Source organism: Lolium perenne, chromosome 6 (assembly GCF_019359855.2).
Source record: "Lolium perenne isolate Kyuss_39 chromosome 6, Kyuss_2.0, whole genome shotgun sequence".
Classification (NCBI taxonomy): domain Eukaryota; kingdom Viridiplantae; phylum Streptophyta; class Magnoliopsida; order Poales; family Poaceae; genus Lolium; species Lolium perenne.
Window position 1 is genome coordinate 1,610,263 of NC_067249.2, and position 21,826 is coordinate 1,632,088.

The 21,826-nt window shown below is 46.2% G+C and overlaps 1 protein-coding gene across 2 annotated transcripts; it reads left to right on the forward strand.

Annotated features, from left to right (window-relative positions):
- The first annotated feature begins 614 nt into the window (after positions 1 to 614).
- On the forward strand, positions 615 to 7,818 carry LOC127309050 (uncharacterized). Of its 2 annotated transcripts, XM_051340033.2 has the most exons (5): positions 639 to 765; positions 890 to 1,754; positions 1,826 to 2,385; positions 2,481 to 2,821; positions 6,424 to 7,818. In XM_051340033.2, the coding sequence occupies exons 2-5, from the start codon at positions 1,694 to 1,696 to the stop codon at positions 7,601 to 7,603; spliced, it is 2,142 nt and encodes a 713-aa protein (XP_051195993.1). In that variant the 5' UTR covers positions 639 to 765; positions 890 to 1,693; the 3' UTR covers positions 7,604 to 7,818. The 2 variants fall into 2 exon arrangements, with proteins under 2 accessions (XP_051195994.1, XP_051195993.1); XM_051340034.2 differs by lacking the exon at positions 890 to 1,754 and having other exon boundaries at positions 615 to 765.
- Positions 7,819 to 21,826: the final 14,008 nt, after the last annotated feature.

Below are 21,826 nucleotides of genomic sequence, written 5' to 3' on the forward strand. Positions count from 1 at the left end.
GTGACGGCAAACATGTGGCATGTTGTTCGCCGAGTGCCTCCCGTCGTGCACTCGGCATAGGTGGGCTTCGCCGAGTGCTGTGTTTTAGCCGAGTTTTTTCCGACCGACACTCGACGAAGATGCATCTTTGCCGTGTGTTTATACTTTGCCGAGTATTTTCCTTCGCCACTCAGTTTAGGTGGCTGTTTGTCGAGTGCCCGACAGAATGCACTCGGCAAACCAGCGTGCACTCGGCAAAAAACCATTTTCCGGTAGTGTATGATTCTATTAAGTTGTTGCTGTGCTAGTTGTCTAAATAGAAAAATATCAGTGCGAGTTTCTGCAATATCAGTTGCTTGTAATCTTTACGAACAAAGTACATAGTTATGGGGTATCATTTTAGTACCTAATTATTTCGTCGGTGCCACTGAAAGTCCGATGAGAATTCTCCAACACAACCAGGACACGCTTTGATACTCCTATGTTTCATCCTTTCTTTCACGTACCGTGCATGCAAACTCCAAAAGGGAAGCTGTGATGGAGATTAAAGAGCATACCAAACTTCCCTCCGCAACCTTCATTCCTTTGATGCCACTCCATCCTCTCCTATATTAACCCTATATTGGTATACTAAATTAGCCGGTACACATCAGCTAGCTAGCAAAGTGCCCGCCCATTGTTTCGATAGATCGTGAGTAGTGCTACCACTTTATCTCTCGCTTGCAATGTCCTTTGATATTGACGACGATGAAGACCAGAACATTACTTATGCATATTATTCATCAGGTGATTTTATTTCATTCAATTCTTTATTGGAGGCATTAAAGCATCATTTCATTCACTGACAAATGAATCATGACGAACGTATGATTGGCGTCGATCGTCGTCTGCCTGATGCTGGCTGATGCAGAGACCCTTCAGATGCTCCCTTTCATGAAGTTTCTAGTCGAGGTTATAAACAGCTGCATGTCGGCAAGGAAAAATAGTAACAGCAAAGTTGGAGTTTACCATTGGTTGTAATAGTAGAAGTGCCAGACTAGATATTAGTTGTAGGAGAGTAAAAGAAATAGTTTTGCTACGTCGTCGGTAGGTAGAGTAGAGCCGGATTACATATAGATATTGAGGGGGGAAGGGACAAAGGCCCAGTAATATATCCTGTTTCAAATGTAAGCTTGTAACACTTGAGATATCAAACAAAGGTTCATACTAGTAGTAGCCGTTTGTGTTACGTGTGCATATCAAGAAAGCACATCTCTTTAGGAGAGGGAGAATCCTGGTCCTTTGTCTGATGCCTAGTAGCTAGCTCAAGCAGGGCGCTCATTTGGGATGAAATGAGCAGATCTGTAGTAGTGAATTTCTAAGAACAAAGTATAGTACAGTACATAGTTATGGGGTTTTGTTTCAGTATGTAATTATTTCGTCAAAACCGATGAGAATTCCCCAGCACAACCAGCACAGGCGTTGATCCTATGCTTAAGCGTGCATGCAAAAACTCGGGAAAGGAAGCTGTGATGGAGAGCAAAGAAGAGATACCAAACTGCTGCCCCCTCCGGTTACTTTTACTTCCCTCGGCAACCTCCATTCATTCCCTTGATGCCACTCCATCCTCTCCTATATTAACCCGATACTGGCACAATTAAATTAGCCAGCCAGTACACGTACATCAGCTAGCTACCAAGTGCCCACCCATTGTTTCGATAGATCGTGAGTGGCAATGCTGTTCGATATTGACGACGACGAAGACCAGAACATTCCTTATGCATACTATTCACCAGGTGATTTCATTCCATTCAGTTCATTATTGGAAGCATTGACTGACAAATGAATGAATCGTGAACTGGCGCAGAGACCCTTGAGCAGGACACCGTCCAAAACGTGTTGCTGGTGCCGCACACAGCAACGAACACGGCGCCACTGCAGGTGAACAGGCAGCAGGTGATGCTGGAGCTCATCGATGCATCTTCCACCGGCGAACGCTTGGGGCTGGACCTCGTGGCTGTCCTGGACGTGAGTGAAAGCATGGACTTTCGGCTTGGCAAGATGAAGACCGCCATGCAGTTCGTCATCAAGAAGCTCAGCCCCATGGACCGCCTCTCCATCGTCACATTCTCCGACGTCGCCAAGAGGCTGTGCCCGCTGCGTTCCGTGACCCAGGTTTCCCAGGCACACCTGATGGATCTAGTCGACGGCCTAACAGTGACAGCCAGCGGCGGCAGAACCTCCTACATACAAGCCGGCCTCGAGACTGGCCGCAAAGTCCTCAACGACCGCTGCATCGCCGGCGGCCGCGTGGCCAGTATCTTTCTATTGTCCGGTGGGGACCAGAACAAAGGCGATGCTACGATTGTTGATGTCAGCGATGTGGCGGTCTACACGTTTGGTTTTGGTGCCGACTACGACCCCAAGGTACATGCATGAACATGATCCCTCCCTCCCTCCATTGATTGATTGGAAGATTTGTTAGTAATTACTACGTGTACTTGATGAAACTAATATGGAAGGTGCTGCACGAGATCGCAAGGAAGAGCAAAGGAGGAACGTTCAGTTTCGTAGACGACGGGCAGAGCATTAGCGAGCCGTTGTCGCAGATCGTGGGTGGCCTCCTCAGCATCGTCGTCCAGGACCTGAAGCTCACCGTGTCCCCACTGCCAGGCGACTCCGCCATAGAGAAGGTGAACGCCGGTCTCTACCTGCAGACCAGGGACGCCAACACCGGCTCGGTAACCGTCAGCTTCGGCGATCTCTTCGCCACAGAAGTACGCAGGATTATCGTCGACGTCCTCCTCCCTACCGTCCGCAAGGGGAAGAAGGTGACTGCCATCATCGCCTATTGCACATATAGGTATTTTTTTTAAAAAAAATGGGGAGCAAAGCCCCAGCCTCTACATCAATACAGCCTTTTCATTTATTGCAAAGTATGAAAGTTTAGATTAGTACAATATAGGTATACCGTATATACTATATGCACTACGGGAGAGCACAGATGTGCCGACGGCAAATATCGGGGCCATCGGCACAGGAGCCTCCGGAGAGCGGCGACAAGGATGGCCGTCGGCGTTAAACTGGCCGTCGGTACAGGCCGGAGGTGCCGACGGTCACCGTCGGCACAGTTCTGGCCGTCGGCACAGGACCAGTCTGGCCGTCGGCACAACATTTTTTTTCTTTTTTTTTCACTTCGGAGCTGTCGGCATAGCTATTTTCTATTTCTCCACGTCAATCTTCGAAAAAGCATAACTAAATCATTCTAATTGAGCAAAATAAGTATAATATATCAAATTTTGCAGAAAAATAAGGTCTATCTTAGAAAAATGTGAAAAATGGAATATTTCAAATACCTGAACAAACCTTCTTAGAAATGAGCTATAATATTCGAGGTTTTATGGCTTTTACACACGCCAAAAATGAAAAAATGGTTGCCCGTGGGTCGGATTAGAAATCCGCGTTCGGGGTCTTGCTTTCCATCCTAGGGCTCACACACGTGCCAAATATGACCTCGTTTCGGCAAACTATGCCATGCCGGGGCCGTTTCCCACCTCATTTCCCCTGAAATTCATAGAACTTCGGACGTGATAGCCTTTTTCGTTAAGGGTTTTCAAAATAATTATCGTATCCCAATTTTGACAAACGGAATAGTTACTATGACATATAAATGGACGCAACACGGCTCTGTGGGATTTTTTTGACTTCGTTCAAATTGCCATCTGGCCAAAACAGGCCCCCCGGGACATACGGTATCGTCGTACCGGCCATGCGGGTGCACCCATTCACGAACAAACTAAATGGACAAAAATTAGCACATGTAATGATGCGTCGTAGAACTAAAAATATTTTTTCTGGAATTTCTCGAGCGACGGATAGTTGACCCCTAGTTCAAATCCCGTCAGTTTTCAGCGGATTCGGCGGGACACCGCCGGAAGCCGCACGGGTTCCCAAAAAGCTAACGCGTGCACATGGCATGTGATAGGTGGTGCGTAGGTGGTCTACTATCACCGCACGGAGGTTCCGCGTCATACTAAAATGCGCCTCATGTAGCTGCTTCACAAAATAAATGTTTGGGCACGCTAAAAAGGAAAAATAGTCGCCCGTGGATCGGATTAGAAATCCGCGTCCGGGGTCTTACTTCCCATCCTAGGGCCCACACACGTGCTAAATATGACCTCGTTTCGGCAAACTATGCCATGCCGAGGCCGTTTTCCACCTCATTTCCCATGAAATCCATAAAACTCCGGACGTGATAGCCCTTTTCGTGAAAGGTTTTTTAAAATAATTGCAGTATCCTAATTTTGACAAACGGAATAGTTACTATGACATATAAAATAACGCCACGCGGCTTCGTGGGATTTTTTGAATTCGTTCAAATTGCCATCTAGCCAAAATAGGGCCCCCGGGACATGCGGTATCGCCGTACCGGGCGTGCGGGTGCACCCGTTCGCGAACAAACTAAACGGACAAAAAATAGCACATATAATTATGTGTCGTAGAACTAAAAACATTTTTTCCAAAATTTCTGTAGCGACGGATAGTTGACCCCTAGTTCAAATCCGGTCAGTTTCCAGCGGATTCAGCGGGACACCGCCGGAAGCCGCATGGGTTCCCAAAAAGCTAACGCGTGCACATGGCATGTGATAGGTGGTGCGTAGGTGGTCTACTATCACCGCATGGAGGTTTCGCGTGATATTAAAATGCGTCCCATGTAGCTGCTTCACAAAAAAAAATCGTTTGGGCACGCTAAAAATGAAAAATGGTCGCCCGTGGATCGGCTTAGAAATCCGCGTCCGGGGTCTTGCTTCCCATCCTGGGGCCCACACACGTGCCCAATATGACCTCGTTTCGGCAAACTATGCCATGCCGAGGCCGTTTCCCACCTCATTTCCCCTGAAATCCATAAAACTCCGGACGTGATAGCCCTTTTCGTGAAGGGTTTTTTAAAATAATTGCCGTATCCCAGTTTTGACAAACGGAATAGTTACTATGACATATAAAATGACGCCACGTGGCTCCGTGAGATTTTTTTGGCTTCGTTCATATTGCCATCTGGCCAAAACAGGGCCCCCGGGACATGCAATATTGCCGTACCGGGCGTACGGGTGCACCCGTTCGCGAACAAACTAAACGGACAAAAATTAGCACATATAATGATGCGTCGTAGAACTAAAAATATTTTTTCCGAAATTTCTGGAGCGACGGATAGTTGACCCCTAGTTCAAATTCGGTCAGTTTCCAGCGGATTCGACGGGACACCCCCGGAAGCCGCACGGGTTCCCAAAAAGCTAACGCGTGCACATGGCATGTGATAGTTGGTGCGTATGTGGTCTACTATCACCGCACGGAGGTTTCGCGTCATACTAAAATGCGCCCCATGTAGCTGCTTCACAAAAAAACCGTTTGGGCACGCTAAAAATGAAAAATGGTCGCCCGTGGATCGGATTAGAAATCCGTGTCCGGGGTCTTGCTTCTCATCCTTGAGCCCACACACGTGCAAAATATGACCTCGTTTCGGCAAACTATGCCATGCCGAGGCCGTTTTCCACCTCATTTCTGATAAAGTCAGTCAGATTTAAACTAGAGGTACTTGATCTAATGCTCATGATTTTTGGTTAAATTAATTTTGTAGGTTCAAAAGATGATATGGATGTCATATTTGTATTCCTTTTAATTTTCTGGTCAATTTAGACATATTATTTGCCAAATTCGCATTTACTGATATTAATTATTTCATATTAATAAAAAGACAAAAAAAATAAAATCATTTAATTGTTTTTCAAACTATATATTATTATTTATATATATTCATTGTTGTTTACTTAAGTAATTGTTTAGAATTCAAAAATATAGAGGTGTGGCATCACGGTCAAAGGGTTAATATGATTGATATGGTAGTATTAACAACAAGGTGTTCTTTCATTCATGGAAGCTCATTCGAAGAGAACCAAAAAGTTAAGCGTGCCGGGGCGGGAGTAGTGTGAGGATGGGTGATCAACCGGAAAGTTTGACCACAAGTGCAATTTGACCTAAGATTATGTGGACTTAGAGTTAAAAGTATCATTGTGAAAGATTAACAAGTAAAAAGGAAGAAGAAGAAAAGTGAAAAAAAATTAAAAATTTTGAAAAATTTTAAAATGCTATGCCGACGGTAAAGCCGTCGGCACAGAAAAATAAAAAAAAATGTTTGAATTTTTTTCTCAAAAAACATAATTTGAACTTTTTTTCAAAAATAAATTTGAAAATTTTAAAATACTATGCCGAGGGTAAAGCCGTCGGCACATCAGTCTGTGCCGACGGCCAACTTACCTACCCTGACCAGAGCTTTCCCGACGACGTTGTGCCGGCGGCTAGATGGGCTGTGCCGACGGCCACCTTGTATCTTTTCCATAGTGATGCCTTCATTAATTTGCACCGGCCGGCTGTCCTGTCTAATACATTCATACATACATACACGTGCAGTATCAAAGGGAAACCCTTCTTCTCCCATCAAGTTACGGTCACTATACGCCGCACCGGATCAGCAGGTGGCCCAAACGGCGCCATGATCAATTCGGAGGCCGTGAGAACCGAGCAAGTCCGTGAGCGCTACATAGAGAACTTACAGCAGGCCTTAGAGTTGACCGAGGCCTACCAGCTAGACAAGCTGGTGGAGGCCAGGAACGACCTTCAACTCGAGCAGTCCAACTCCATGATTGACATCCTCAGGGCCCAGCTGGATAAGCTCCTCGAGCTGATCAGCTTGGGGATGGGGTTCAATGCTCTCCGCGCCTGCCTGCTGTCGATGACCATGTTGCATGGCCGCCAGCGAGTCGCGGAGACAGGCCACGTCAAGGGCGACAGGCTCTACGTGACGCAGTTCACGGACATGTCCCGGAAGCAAGCCGGAGATCATGAGAAGGACCCCATCAAGGTGCCGCCGCCGGCCTCTCAGGACGTCGAGCAGGCCAAGATAGTAAGAGATCAGCAGGGCATCAAAAGGCCACCGCCTCCGGCCGTGGTGGAGATGAGGACCTGGAGGACCTGGTGTGGGCATTGGGAATCACGTCACGAGAGCTCCAGGCGGGCGTGGGCGATGGTGATCCTGTGCACGCTTCTCGCTGTCGGCGTCCTTGTGACCGGCGTCGCGCTGTTCGCCGTGTACCTCGTCTACAAACCCAAGATGCCCTACCTGGTGGTTTCCGACGCGCAGCTGGGGGCGCTTCAGTACGCCCAGCTGGACGGCACCATCCAGTACCTTCAACTGCCCATCGCCATCCTGGCCGAGAACAAAAACTCCAAGGCGGGTGTCACTTTCTCCCGCGTCGACTTCGCCCTGCAGTTCCACGGAGTCGACGTGGCTCTCCTGCGGACGCCGGCACCGTTCCTGGTGGCGCCGGAGAGCTCCCTGCCGCTTCAGTACAACGTGGTGTCGGCGGGACGGACGCTGGACTCGGCCGGGATGCGGTCCATGGATGAGTCGCTCACCGCCGGCGTGGTGTCGTTCGACCTGCACGGCAAGGCGCGCACGCGCTGGAAGGTGGGCATCTTCCTCAAGGTTCACTTCTGGACACGCATCTCGTGCCGTCTACACTTCTTCTTCCCCGGCAACGGCACCGTCATGCCCGCCGATGTCCGCAGATGCCGTTCCAGGTCGCCGTAGCAGTCAGTGCTGCTCCTCCTCCTGCATCAAACAAAACACATATACATAGCCATGCATGCTTGTACATACATACATACATATATGGAAGTCGCAGCTGCAAGAGCTCAGTCAATTTAGCACGCATAAAATATATTTGTAATTCAATTTTACTAGTCATCAACCCATGCATCAGCAAGGGCTAGCAAACCATGTATATATGCTTTAAATTTATGTGAAGGATGATTCAAATATTGACATTTTAAGAAACATTTATGGCACATTGAATTAGGAAATGACTAGTAAGCATGCCCGTGCGTTGCACCGGGACGGAACATCCACAAACATAGTTGTCTTCTTTCAAATCATACAACATAAATCTGAGAGCTATAATAAAACTATATAAATACATGTAAGAAAAGAACTGGCAGTTTTCAAATGAGTGGTACCGTCGGCGCACTATCTTCTTCTGCATCTTTCAACCTAAAACATGAGGAGAAATTCCTTCAAAAACTTGCTATGCTGCATTGAAGTTTCCGGATATGCATGGATAAGAAAGATCGTGACAAAGAGGACTCCATGTCAATTGTAATAATGCCTATATTTGGAACGATCCTTCATCTCTATCACCAGTATGATAACTTCATCTTTACACTATGATTCATCTACAAACGAGCCAAGTGCTCAATCTATTTTCGTAGTCTAAATTGCACATAGATAAATTATACTAACGAACAAGCCAATCTCCCATCATAAATTCATGATATGATGATTTCACAAACAAAAAGTCAGCAATGAGAATCTGACAATGATATTATTTGGACAAATAGTCAGCAATGGGAATCTGGCAAGAACATTATTTTTGCAAATTTGTCATATGGATATAAGAAATTAATCACCCCCTTGTCTAGTTAGATATTGAGAATATTATGTTTCAACCATAGCTAACTTGATATAGCTATTTTTGAATGATGGAATTTGGCAAGTTGCACCCTGGACAGAACCAATCGACCAATCTGCCTGGTAAAACAAAAATAGCAACCCAATCAGTGTTATTCTAGCACCATGACGACCAAAGTACTCATTGCTGCATCTCAGTCAGTTGTATTCAAGATCGCTCTCTTCTCCAGCGCCGCATGGATTGTTGCCACGCCGTCAAACAGCGAGCTGGTGCCCGGCATGGCCGTAAAGATGAAGTTGCCAATGTTATCCCCTCTGGGAGCATCGGCTGCACCCGTTACCGCCAGTCCCTGGCGCGGTCCAGCTTGATGTGCTTCTTTGGAGCCAGGTTGCGTTCCAACTTCCAAGGACACACACTGTCACGCGTGCGCCGCCAGGATGCGGGTCGGGACGGACGAGCAACCACCGCTGGCCGGGGACATCGGGCAACAACTTCTCCGCTCGCTCGAGTCATGCCAACTCCACCGAGAGTATTTGAGTACGACATGATCTACATATGCGCCCTGCAGTGTCGTACGAATTTGGTCGGGATTCCTGAGTGCAGAAGATTTTGACGAACGGTGGCTACAGGCTCTGTGAGAACCGCGGTTGTGCGCGCTTGTTGGGGACGGGCGCTTCTGCAAGGGAGTCGAGCATTTTTATATCAGCAAGACCTCTGGCTCTACGGGACGTACGTGAGCCTTCTGGTTTCCAGGTGAGGCACGTCATGAAATACCATCCGGATGATGCACGAGGAGAAGCTACGATCGGAAAGCACAATCAAGGAATAGCGACGGACGAAACAAAGGACATAAATATGACGGACGAAACCAAGGAAACACTTCGTACTTTATTATTAGATATAGAAATAATGTATGTCAATACAATTGATATATCTTTTTAAAAATTAGCTAATTAATCACAACGAATATTACACCGAAGTAAGGAAATGAAGAAGTTGCAATATCTGCTCTATTTCTTTGTGATACAAAACCTCACCAGTTTCAAATTTGCCTTATTATAGGCCAAACAATGAGTTAAAATGTACAATATCAAACAAATTTAATAATTGGGAAAGAAGAAATAAAAAAATCGTAATTAAAGAGAAATTGCAGCTTATTATTGATAGCAGCACTATCTTGGAATTCTCAGGTTTATCAGAGGGTCAGTAAGTTTGGCTCAACCTACAAAACCAAACTCCATATTCATGAATATAAAAGAAATATAGATGTCTCTAGGATTAGTGTACTTGGTGAACCAAAATACTCTACTACCCAACTGATCTTTTTAAGGTTTCACTGTTAAATTTGATGGTTGATATCAATGATCCAACGCTTAACAGATCCTGCAAAATAAAATAACAATGGAAAAATAGATATATCAGAGTGATAACTACAGAAATTTACGACAATAGCCCAGAGATAATTAAATACCTAAAATCGATACACTTAGTAAGCAAAGTCAATTTATGTTTCCTAATAGTTGGTACATACGTTGACCATTTTTTTAAATAAACCTCGCTTTCTATTTACTATAAAAAAATGAAAGACGATTCATGGAGAAATGCACGGACAAAGACAACTGCTCACTATGGGGAAATCGATTTTTTTTAGTGGAGGGCTGTTTGCCGAGTGTATTTGTCCCGGAACTTGGTAAACAACAGCCTTTGCTGAGTGCCGTGACAAAAACACTCGGCAAACATTGCATACTCGGCAAACAGTACAAAATACATACGGCAAACAACAACACACAGCGAACCTCAAGGACACCTGGCGGTGGTGGCCATGACTAACGGGACCGTGACGGGGGGCATGGTTTGCCGAGTGTCCTCTAACATATACTCGACAAACCATTGATATTTTCCGCCGTCCAAATTTTCCCGTGCGAGGGGAACTTCCTGACCACCTGTTTGCTTAGTGTCCCACTTTGGCATCCGGCAAACATCCCTGCAATTTTTGCCGCCAACATTTTCCGCGCGAAAATTGCCTTCCCGTGCAACAAAAATATACCGGCCCATCTGTTTGCCGAGTGTCTAGGGTTTGACACTCGGCAAACAATTATTTTTCGCTCTCTTTCTTTCCCGCCCTTTCTTTCCCGCCACTCTTTCCCGCCAGTTTCTCCCGCTCCTGATGCCTCCATAACACTATATATAGTGTGACCAGCCTTTGATAGATGGCGTCCGGTTCCTCCCGCACTTTCTCCTCTTCCCCTCATACACTGTTGTGTTCTTTCTGTTCGTCGAATACAAATCATCCAGATGAGATGGGCTATATCCAGGGGGTCATGTGATATCCAACATACACGGCCTTCGCGAGCCACCGCTGGATATATCCCGTCTCAACCATTTGTTTTGTTTCATCTTAGTGTGAGGCGGTGTTCTTTCTGTTTGTCGAATACAAATCATCCGGATGAGACTGGGTATATCCAAGGGGGCATGTGATATCCAACATACATGGCCTTCCCGAGCCACCGTTGGATATACCCAATTTCAACCGTGTGCTTTGTTACAGCCCACACACTCGGTGTTCCTCAAAAATACATAGGTAACATATTGGGGCTTCCTAGGGGACTCCATGCTGATTTTCTTAGAAGAATCATATGGCGTCTCCTAGGGAATTCCTAACGGTACCATCGTATTTAAGCATGATGGTTCTTGTGCCACCACATTCGCTCCTCACTAGGTGTAGCGACATTTCTCAAAATATATAGGTAACGTTGGAGCTCCCTTGGGGGTTCCATGCTGATTTTTCTTAGAAGAATCGTATCGCATCCCCAAGGGAGTTTCTAACTGTACCATCGTATTTAACCTTGATAGTTCTTATGCCACCATATTCGCTCCTCACTCGATGTAGGCGGTTTGTTCCACAAATACAGAGGTACCAACCGGACTGCGTAGGGGGTGCCATTCTGTTGTTTCTCAGAAAAACCGAATGACATCCCCTAGGGAGTTTTGAACAGTACCTTCGTATTTAACCATGTTGGTTTCTTGCCACCACATTCACACCTCTCTTGCCGACGATGGAGGTTGCGGGGAAAAAATCAAGAAAAACATGCGTGGGGAAAAGAGTGCTGGAAAAGAGAGCGGGGAGTTTTCGGGCAGGAAAAAAGAGCTAGAAATATAAGGGTGGGGAATTTTAGGCGGAAAATATAATGAGGGAAAAAAGGTGGGAATTTTATGGCGGGAAGAAAGAGCGGGAAATTTAAGGTGAAAAAAGGACGCATAAAATGAAACAATGCGAAAGCCTACAATCGGGTCCACTATGACGCCCCAAAACTGGTACCCTGCGGATTCCTACGATCCCGCCAAAATCCGCATGATAGCGATTCTGAGGCGCCCTCCTACACGATGTGGGCGACGAATCACACACGTGATGCAAGAGGAATTAACACATCGTAGTAATCATTACACCAAGTTCACGATGGAACCCACAAAAGAGCATATATTACAAGAACGACTCCAACGAGTCAAGAATACAAATATACAGTACAAAGATCCAATTCATACAGGAAAGTCGAATGCGTTCGAGTACGGACAAGAGTACAAATTAGACTAAGAGTCCTGAAGATAACCAGTGACGTCCATAACCCTGCCCAGGCCAAGTCGGAAGGGTAACCTTGCTAACGTTGTCATCTCACACATGTCGAAAGTCGGGCCAACGGTTGCCGACAAAGGGGGGAAGAAGACAAGAGAAAGAAAGCAGAGCGTAAGTACCAAGAAACGAACTCCGGCACGTACTTAGCGAGACTAGAACTAGGCTGTGCTCGCCGGGCTATATAATTGCTGGGGCTATATGGTGGGGCAGCAAAACTTGCACTACAGAGACACGCTACAATATCCATCTACTCAGAAAAGGTAAGAGAGCGCATAAAGATAACAACTAGATACTACATAAACATAACCCAGCCGAATACACATATCCCCTTCACTCATAGCGGAGAAGCAATGTAAAGACACTCACACGGTTAACAAATTTTACCCAGTTTTATTTAAGTTGTGCTAACTTACTACTCAAGTTATTAACAATAAAACAACAGGGGCAAGTTGTCTATGATCGAGTCATACAGCTCCAAGTTGTCCATAACCGCGAACACGGCTTTTCGAAAAGATTGTAACCCTACAGGGGTGCCCAAATATGCCCACGCGCACGATCAATCCAACCGAGCAAAGGAAGGATATCATGACACGCACTCTCCTTCACCACAACAATATCTAGGAAGCCACCTAACTAAGTTAAACCCGTATCAGAGTCCGGCCGAATCTCCGAGGCGGACCTAGCTAGGTGCGTCAGCGTACTAGCAACAGCTCCACAACCTACGAGCGTGCAAGAGCCAACGGGGTTACAAGGTACACACGGCTTTTCCAAAAGTAATATCATCAGACCACAAAGAAACAAGAGCTTGCACGCCCGTGAGAACCAAAACGTTGCAAACTAGTTGTGGCCACTGGATAAAGCTGTAGATTCTGGCAGTGGTCGAGGGGACACCCAATAAGCATTCCCACGTGTGGTTAGAGCGCTTAGTCTCGGAACAGATAACAAGAACTCGGGTCCTGGGTTTTCCGGAAACAGAAGTAAGCCATCATAAAACCCAAAGCATATGACCCACCGGTGCCTCCGATTAGCAATTATTAACAACTGAAGTAACCATGATATTTCCAACAGATAACCCGGTAAGATAACGAGATAACAACAACAACAACCTAGCATGCGCTACGACTCGCAAGGCTTGCCAAACAACAAACAACGGCGATAGGTAAGGTAGGGACACATATAGGCTCATTGGGGTAAACAGGTGGAATAGGACACGTGACTCGATAAAGAATCGCAACATAAGGGTAGCAGTAAGAGCGAGAGCAAAATGTAAAATAGGTGAAGAGAGAGGGCTCGCCTGTGAAAAGCTGTAGAAAAACTGTAGGAAAACTTGTTGTATCTCACAACACCACTTCGTGATCCTATCCGGGAAGAAGTAAATGTTGGAACAACATCGGATGCAAGTCTTACAACTATGGCAGAAGAATCAGCATGCTCGAGATGATATGCATGGCATGGCAATGATGATGCGATGCAACTTATCCAACTTAAGCGGGATCGGAATCCCGGCGCACAATTATTTGGTTTATGTTATTTTTCTACCCCGCATATATATTAAATGTTGCTTAGCATGGCAAGGACAAGGCAAAGGTGAGCTACACAAATTTAAATGGAACCGAGACAAGATAACATTCCCACACAATTCCATATTTAATTATTAGGTGAAACACTATTTACCCGAACAACCACATGATATGCGATGCGATGCGACACATGATGATATGACAAATGCAACAAAATCAAAATAGCACATTTTATAAAATAGGGCTTATAGTCGGGGTCTCACGTCGGTTCGGAGAGCGGACGTCGGATTGGAACGGAAGTGGCGTAGGTCGCCAATGTCGAGGAAGTAGTTGAAGCCGGGGTCTTCGGTCCAAGTCGTCGTCTTCATGTCGAAGCGGAAGTATTCGATGTAGTCAAAGTTGTCGGTGTCACGGAAGTAGTCGATGCATCGGACGCCGGGAAGTAGACCTTGTCGGAGAACATCGGTGGACCCGACACGGTTGTTGATGTCAAACTTGAATCGGCGCCGGAGTCAAAGAAGAACTTATCGAAGGGCGGTGTCGGTGAAGGGGTTGTGGTCACGCCTGATAGGAACAAACGGACACGGTCGCCAGAAAAAAAACGGATGCCAAAAGTCATGCGGGTATTTTGTCGAACATGTGGCGGACAAACGGACACGACCCAAAAACACAGGAGGCCAGGGGATCTGATATGGGCTGGGCCATCGCAGCAACGGGCGGGAAAAACAGGTACGCGGGCGAGGCGAGCTGGTGCGGTGAGCGGCTGGCGCGGCACAGTGCGGTGCGACGAGCGAGGTGAGCGCGCGTGCGGGAGTGCGGTGGGGTGTGGCGTTGGCGTGGAGCGGGTGCGCTGTGGAGGTAGGTGGCGTGGGCGGGGCCGGCTGCTGGCGCTGCGCGTGACGGGTGGAGCGGGATGTGTGGGCCACGCTGGGCGTTCGGGTAACCCAAAATTTTTGGGTCGGGTTTCTCGGGTAAAGGCAAATTCGGGTTTCCAAAAAAGGGGCCCGAAATTTCTGCAGAAAAACTACTACCCGACTATTCGGGTACCCGGAATTTCGGGTCCGGGTCCGGGTCCGGGTAATCCCCGTTTCACCCGAACAGGAGCTATGCCACGCTTGCGCTGTCAAGGAACATGGCCGTCGCCGCTGTTATCTAGTGCGCGCTGGCGAGGAAGGCAACTCCCACCGGCATTGTCCACTTCGCGCTGCCGATGAAGACTGCAGGGATGTGAGGGAGGCAGCGGCGATCGAGATGCGAGGGCAGTGGCTGAGATGCGAGGTAGGCGGCGGTAGCCGGGATGCGAGGGAGGCGGTGACGGCGGCCGGCACGCGAGGGAGGCGGCGACGGTGGGCGGGATGCGGCAGCAACTTGTAGATCGATTTCTGGCTTCGTGGGAGTTGCCGAGTTGGGGCGTTGACTGATAGAATGGGAAAGGCCAGAGTTAGGCGTGGGTGGAGTGGGCTTCTTCCTGTTGGGCTACTGGACTGGAGCAGTGCGGTAGATTTGGCCCAACTTCGGGTTTAACGGGCCATCCGGGTCCTCGAGGCCTACACCCGAGATTCCCGAAATTAGTTCGGGTTTTGACTATTTGCACCTGATTTTTTGGGTTTCGAGTTATTCGTGTTCGGGTCTGGGTATTTCGGATTCAGGGCTCGGGTTTCGGGTATTATGCCCACCTGGAGGTGTGGCTGCTGGCGTGCGGCGCGCTGCGACACGGGCGACGAGTCCAGGTGGGACCAGGCTATCTTGGCGCGGCGCGAGCGGTCGGCGACAGCTGGCGGCAAGGCGCGCGCGAAGCGGGAGTGGCGATGCAGGCCGGGGTGCGGGCATGCGCGTGACGCGGGAGGCGGCTCGGTATGGTGCCATACTGGCTGGCGATGCGACGGGCAGCGGGAACCGAGCGAAAACAAGGCGGCGGCTGATGGAAAACAGGGAGACGCGGCGATGAAATTGGAACGGATTTTGGTTAGGATTTGGGGAAGAAGGGAGGGGAAAAGGAAGGGATTTGGATCTAGATCTGGGGAAAGTGGAGGCTAGGATTTGGAGGAGGAAGAAGGGGAGGGGATCTACCCTTAAATAGACCAAGAAGGTTAGGTGGGCTTGGGCTGGTTTTTGGGCCAAAACTTTGATAGGCTTTTGCCTCCTTTTATTTAACAAACGTCAAAACATTTTTATTTGAAACTAACGGACCTGAAAATATTATTTTGGTTCAAGTTTTTAAAATAAGAAAAGAGCGGGGTGATTTTATAATTCGTCGGGGTATTTTAATAAAACAAATATAGGGTTTTCGGAAAATAATTTTCGCGGTTGAAAATATGCCAGAAAAATATGCAGATGACATCACGATGACGTGAAAAACAAAACGACAAGCAAATCTAATTTGGAATATTTTTCGGGACGTTACATCCACCAGAGGGAATCTTGTAAAAAACTTGGGGTAAATTTTGGTTTTCCATGTACCTATGACATAACCTAACACAAACGAACAAAAAAGTCTTGCGGTCAACCCCCTTTCGAAGCTTGTCAAAGGGATGGACGACACGGGGCCAATTGGTCAGGATTTCGCTAGAACAGGCTCTTCGGGGCACACTGGAGGTATTCCTACGAAAAACTTGGGGTAAATTTTGGTTTTCCATTTACCTATGACATAACTGTTGGAGATATACCCAAGAGGCAATGATAAAAGTGTTTATTGTTATATCTTAGTATTCATGATAAATGTTTACATCCCATGCTATAATTGTATTAACCGGAAACATTAATACTTGTGTGTTTTGTAAACATAAAGAAGTCCCTAGTAAGCCTCTTGTTAAACTAGCTTGTTGATTAATAGATGATCATGGTTTCCTGATCAAGAACATTGGATGTTATTAATAACAAGATCATATCATTAGGTGAATGATGTGATGGACATACACCCATAGTAAGCGTAGCATATGATCAAGTCATTTAGTTCTTTATGCTTCAAGCTTTAATATGCATAGTAACTTAATCCTTCGACCATGAGATCATGTTAATCACCTACACCGGATGGATGCTTTGATGACACCAAACACTACTGCGTAAATGGGTTGTTATAAAGGTGGCATTAAGTGTTCGGAAAGTATAGGGTTGAGGCACTTGTATCAATAGTGGGATTTGTCCATCCTAATGACGGATAGATATACTCTGGGCCCTCTCGGTGGAATGATATCCAATTAGCTTGCAAACATGTGACTGGTTCACAAGGGATATCATATCACGGTACGAGTAAAGAGTACTTATCGGTAACGAGGTTGAACTAGGTTTGGAGATACCGACGATCAAACTTCGGATAAGTAAAATATCGCGAGACAAAGGGAATTGTTATTTTATGTGAATGGTTCTTTCGATCACGAAGTCATCGTTGAATATGTGGGAGCTATTATGGATCTCCAGGTCCCGCTATTAGTTATTGATCGGAGAGGAGTCTCGATCATGTCCTGTCAACACCCGGATTTTTAAGTCCAGATGCCTATTATGCCGTACATCGCAATCCCAGGATTAATGTTTTTGCGAGACACAATAGTAAGTAGCATAGAGTCATCATTTATTACAACACATATTGTCTTACAACCATAGATCACATGATCCAATATTACACGAATATATTGTTCAACATCACAAATAGTAGCGGAAGCGAAGTAGTAGTGGACGATCTATTCCACAGGCAACGCTTGACGTTAGAAGACGATCCTAGTTATCGTAGACGTCCTGTTGTCCGTCATCCTGATACTGGTGCTCTCCTTCATAGTCTGGCATTTGAATAGCCAGGGCAAAGCCATGAGTACTTTTAAAGTACTCGCAAAACTAACTCTAAGATAACCTACTCATTAAGTGTAAGAGAGTGCTAAGCTCTAGGTTTATTTGCATAAAGCCAAGTTTTAGTTTTATAAATCTTTGGTAAAGCCTAAATCATGTGCTAGACTAACTCAAGTGGGAACATTAGTGTCATTCCCACAACTCATTATGGATCACCATAATGTCACCTTTCAAACCACCATTCATTTCTAGAACCAAAACATTTTAATGATAACGGAGATAGTATGGCCTTTCCAATCGTCCGTAACCGTGGACACGGCTATTCGAATAGGTTTAACACTCTGCAGAGGTTGTACTCTTGTGCCACAACTTTTGATTACATCCGTCGAGGGTAACCTCGAATCATCGTAACACAGTACGCGGATCATCAATCGAAACCTTTCACTTATATATGCTAGTATGAGCACCTCTCCCCATGAGCTTGGCCTCCCGGTGAAAACCGCAGTCAACCCGGGAACTGCACAGGGCTTGGGCCGTACATTCACCTCATTTCAACATCAATCCACAAGTAACGGAGGCAGCCGCAGCGTAACCCCTATGATGTTTGTTCAGAGGGAACCCATACTAAAATACACAAGTTTCTAGTTAAGCCCTACCCATAATCAGGTATTGTGGGGGTACTTGTATAATTGGAAGGGTATCGCATTCAAACTCAATCATCTATTTTGTCAAAAATCACCATCTTCTCTTGGTCATATTCACCTTCAAAAATCTTTCACTTCAGTTCTTTTCACAAATGTTCCCATCTAGAGTAGTCAATTTTAGTTCTTAGCCATAGCAACTAGTCATGAGGGGGTGCTATCTAGCTTTATTTGCTTAGGCTAACTTTGATGCTCTTGTTCTATTCTAGACAAGAGAATCATAAATCAAAAGTACTTTGAAAATAAATAAGCAAAAGCAAAAGTAAGTAAAAACATGGGATAGGTAATACATAAAAGTAAAGTGTGATGGTGCCTTTGCTCTTGTAGAGCTAAGCACTTGTGTTTAGCAAGGGTTAGCTTGCCTTGAGCTGGGTAGTTATCGAAGTTCTCTTCTTCTTCCTGAGAGTAGCCCTCCTCCTCTTGGTATTCCTCGTTACTAGCGTCTATATACGAATACGAGGTATAAATACTAAACCAAGCTCACATACTAAACTAGAAACACTCAAAGAGTTCACACACTAGTCCTAGTATCAATCAAACATGGCATGGTGGGTTATTTGATTTGTCTTTAGTAGAGAGAAAATAATTTCCTCTCATTATTCCTATTTCTGATATTTGGTAATTAAGTCTTTAAAAGAATTTCATTTCTTTGCATTACCTAATATTAAGATTTAATCTCTCCATATAATAATAGGGTATGAAATATAGGTTGACCCCAAAGTCAACATTTCATATCTATTATAGGTGAGTTCATTTTACTTGAAGTGCTATACTTCACATAGTTTTAAAACTTAACATTTAAATGAATTAAAATCTCTAAGTAATAATTCTCAAGGGTTCATTAGCCTAAGTCATTCCCCCTGGTTATTAGTACTTAGGATCAAAATTTAAATGAGAGGTAATTCTCATATTGGGGTTGAGTTTGAATTCCACTTTAAAATGCTATAGAAATGACTACATAGCCATTTTATTTGATCCAGTCCATGATCATACAAACAACAGGGCTATGTTATTGCATAATCAATTAGAGGACATCATTTGTGATTTATTAGAATTGGAATTACTTCAAAATATATTTTGGTTGAATTTTAAATAAAGTTTGAAAGTGCAAAAGTCTCTGTCTTGTCCTTTTTGTCAAATTAAATCTACAATGAAATTGGAGATGGGGCCAGTGGCATTTGATGGGTAATTTCATGAGCTTTCCAATGGTATAAAGTTTGCTAGATTTGGTTTGGTAGAATTCAAACTATTCAAATTTTACTAGACATTCAGCAGAGCAAAATTTGGATAAAGAATAAATGGAATTTGAATTGGTGGGCTAGGCGGGAAAAGCTATTGGGCCGAAACGAAATTCGGCAGCACTTCGCAGCCCAACACGCGGCTGGCGCGTTCGGGCCGCGCTGACAGGGTGGGGGCCACCTGTCGGCGCCTCTTTACACGGCGAAACGGTACGCGAAAGAATGGCCGTAGGATTAGAACAGAGATCTACGGCTGGGGAGCGTCGTCGTCACCGACGGTATTCCGACGAGGGCACGGCGGCAGTAGGGGGTCGGGGAGCCTACCAGGCCGATGCAGGACTCAGGCAGTATGCGCGGTGAAGGTGTAGTCGATGGGGAAGAGGTTGGGAGCAGCGGCGGCGCTTGGGGTGGCGCCAATCATCGACGGTGAGCTGCGTCCCCCGGCGGCTCCGATCTTGAAATTGCTCCTCCTCCGGCGGCAATCGATCAAGCTATGGTGGTGGGGAAGATCAGTGGTGAGAGGGGAGTCGAGTGGTGTGAGAGGAGCTTGCTGGGAGGGCCTCTATTTATAGCGGCGAGGTGTGCCGCGGGGTGCTGCAAGGGCGCGGCCATGGCGTGGCGTTTCCAGCGAGTGAAAGGGCAAGCGAAGGACGGGAGCGTGTAGGCCTTGTCCTGGCGATGCTCGAGGAGTAGCTGGCGCAGCAAAAGGGGGATGGGATCGCTCGGGCGCGTGCAATGTCTATCACTGGGCGCGCGGCATCATTTCGTCTCGGGCGACGGCGACGGTGCAGGGCAGGCACGGGCGTTCGTCTAGCTTGTAGAGGGTGCAGAGGCGATGCTCGAGGCGGTGCTAGGGATGCAGGGCGAGGACGGTGGCGTGCAAGTGGACGACGTCCTTGCGCGTCCAGGGCGTGATCACCACGCCGGCTGGCACGTCCTGGCAAGGTTTGGACACGGGCGTTCTGGGCAGTGCCGTGCAGTGGCGATCGATCCAGTGGTACGGGCGTGATCCTGGTGCTCCAGAGATGCTCAAGGACAAGAGGAAAGGTTGAGAGGGAGGCCAGAGAGAGGGATGCACAAAGGTGGCCGGGGTACATGGCACGGCATAGTTTTAGGGTTTTTCTTCTTCCTCCTCTCACTTTAATCGACCAGGGCAGGTACTAGGGTGAAGCAGGGGTTGTAAGAGAGTGTGATGATCAAGAATTAAAGGGGTTTAGGGAAGAAACCAGGGTGTAAAAGGGTGTGTCTCAATTTGGAAAAGCTGCCTGCAAGGTGTTCGATCATATGGCCGCATGAACTTTTCTTTTGAATTTTGAAATTCTTTTTGGTGAATCTCATTTATATAAATATTGTGATGTATTGTGGTGGTGGCACTCAATTTGGAATTGAATTGCAACTTTTCAAAATTTGGGGTGATCTTCTTTTCTCTCCCGGGTTCCCTCTTTGCCCTCTTTTTCTGGTCAACCTAGTCAACTTTAGGGAGGATGGTCAACACCAAAGTTGCTCACCTTGACATGGTCTTGGATGACCTGGCTTTAGTTGACCTTGCTTAGTTCAAGATTTGAGAAATACAGAGGGGTAAAGTGGTGAAGAAAATAATTTTGGGCTAAGTGACCATTATCACATGTATGAAGAAATCTTGATTTCTTTTGATTTGATTTTTGATCCAAGGATGCAAAAGTGTTAGTTTATCACATTGAAGCATTTTAGAAGCAATAGGGCAAGCAAACTTGGCCTTGGTTGAGGATTGGCTATTTTACATAGAGTGTATGTGAGTGAGAGATGGGTTTTTCCCATTTTCTTTATTTCTCCTCAAATTAGGGTTTAGTGATCTTGCTTAGGGTTCACTTAGCAATACTTAGTCATACTAACACTCATCATGGCAATTGCACAAAAGAATATCACTCAAATGCATATATCTATATGTGGCACTATATGCATGGAAAAAGTTTTTGTTAATTGCAATTTTTGGGTTTGGGGAATTTCTCTTTCTTGTTTATTATTGTTGAAACTTGGGATGTTACAAACCCTTCCCCCTTACAAAAGATCTCGTCCCGAGATCTGAGAAAACTAGGTACTAAAGAGATCTGGGTACTCAGTCCTCATAAAGTCTTCTCTCTCCCAAGTGGCTTCTTCTTCGGTGTGATTACTCCATTGGATCTTCAGAAACTTGATACTTCGGGTACGGGTGGTTCTGAAAGCTTCTTCCAGGATGCGAATAGGTACTTCGCGGTAGGTCAGATCTGAGTTGATATCCACAGCTTGATGGTCGATGTTCTTGAAAACCTCGGTCTTCTCAGGTACTTCTAAACACTTCCGGAGTAGCGAGATGTGAAATACATTGTGTACCGCTGACATTTCTTCCGGTAACTCCAGCTGATAGGATACTTCTCCTCGGCGACTCAGGACCTTGAAGGGTCCGACATATCGGGGTGCGAGCTTTCCCTTAAGCTGGAATCTCTGCATTCCCTTAAGA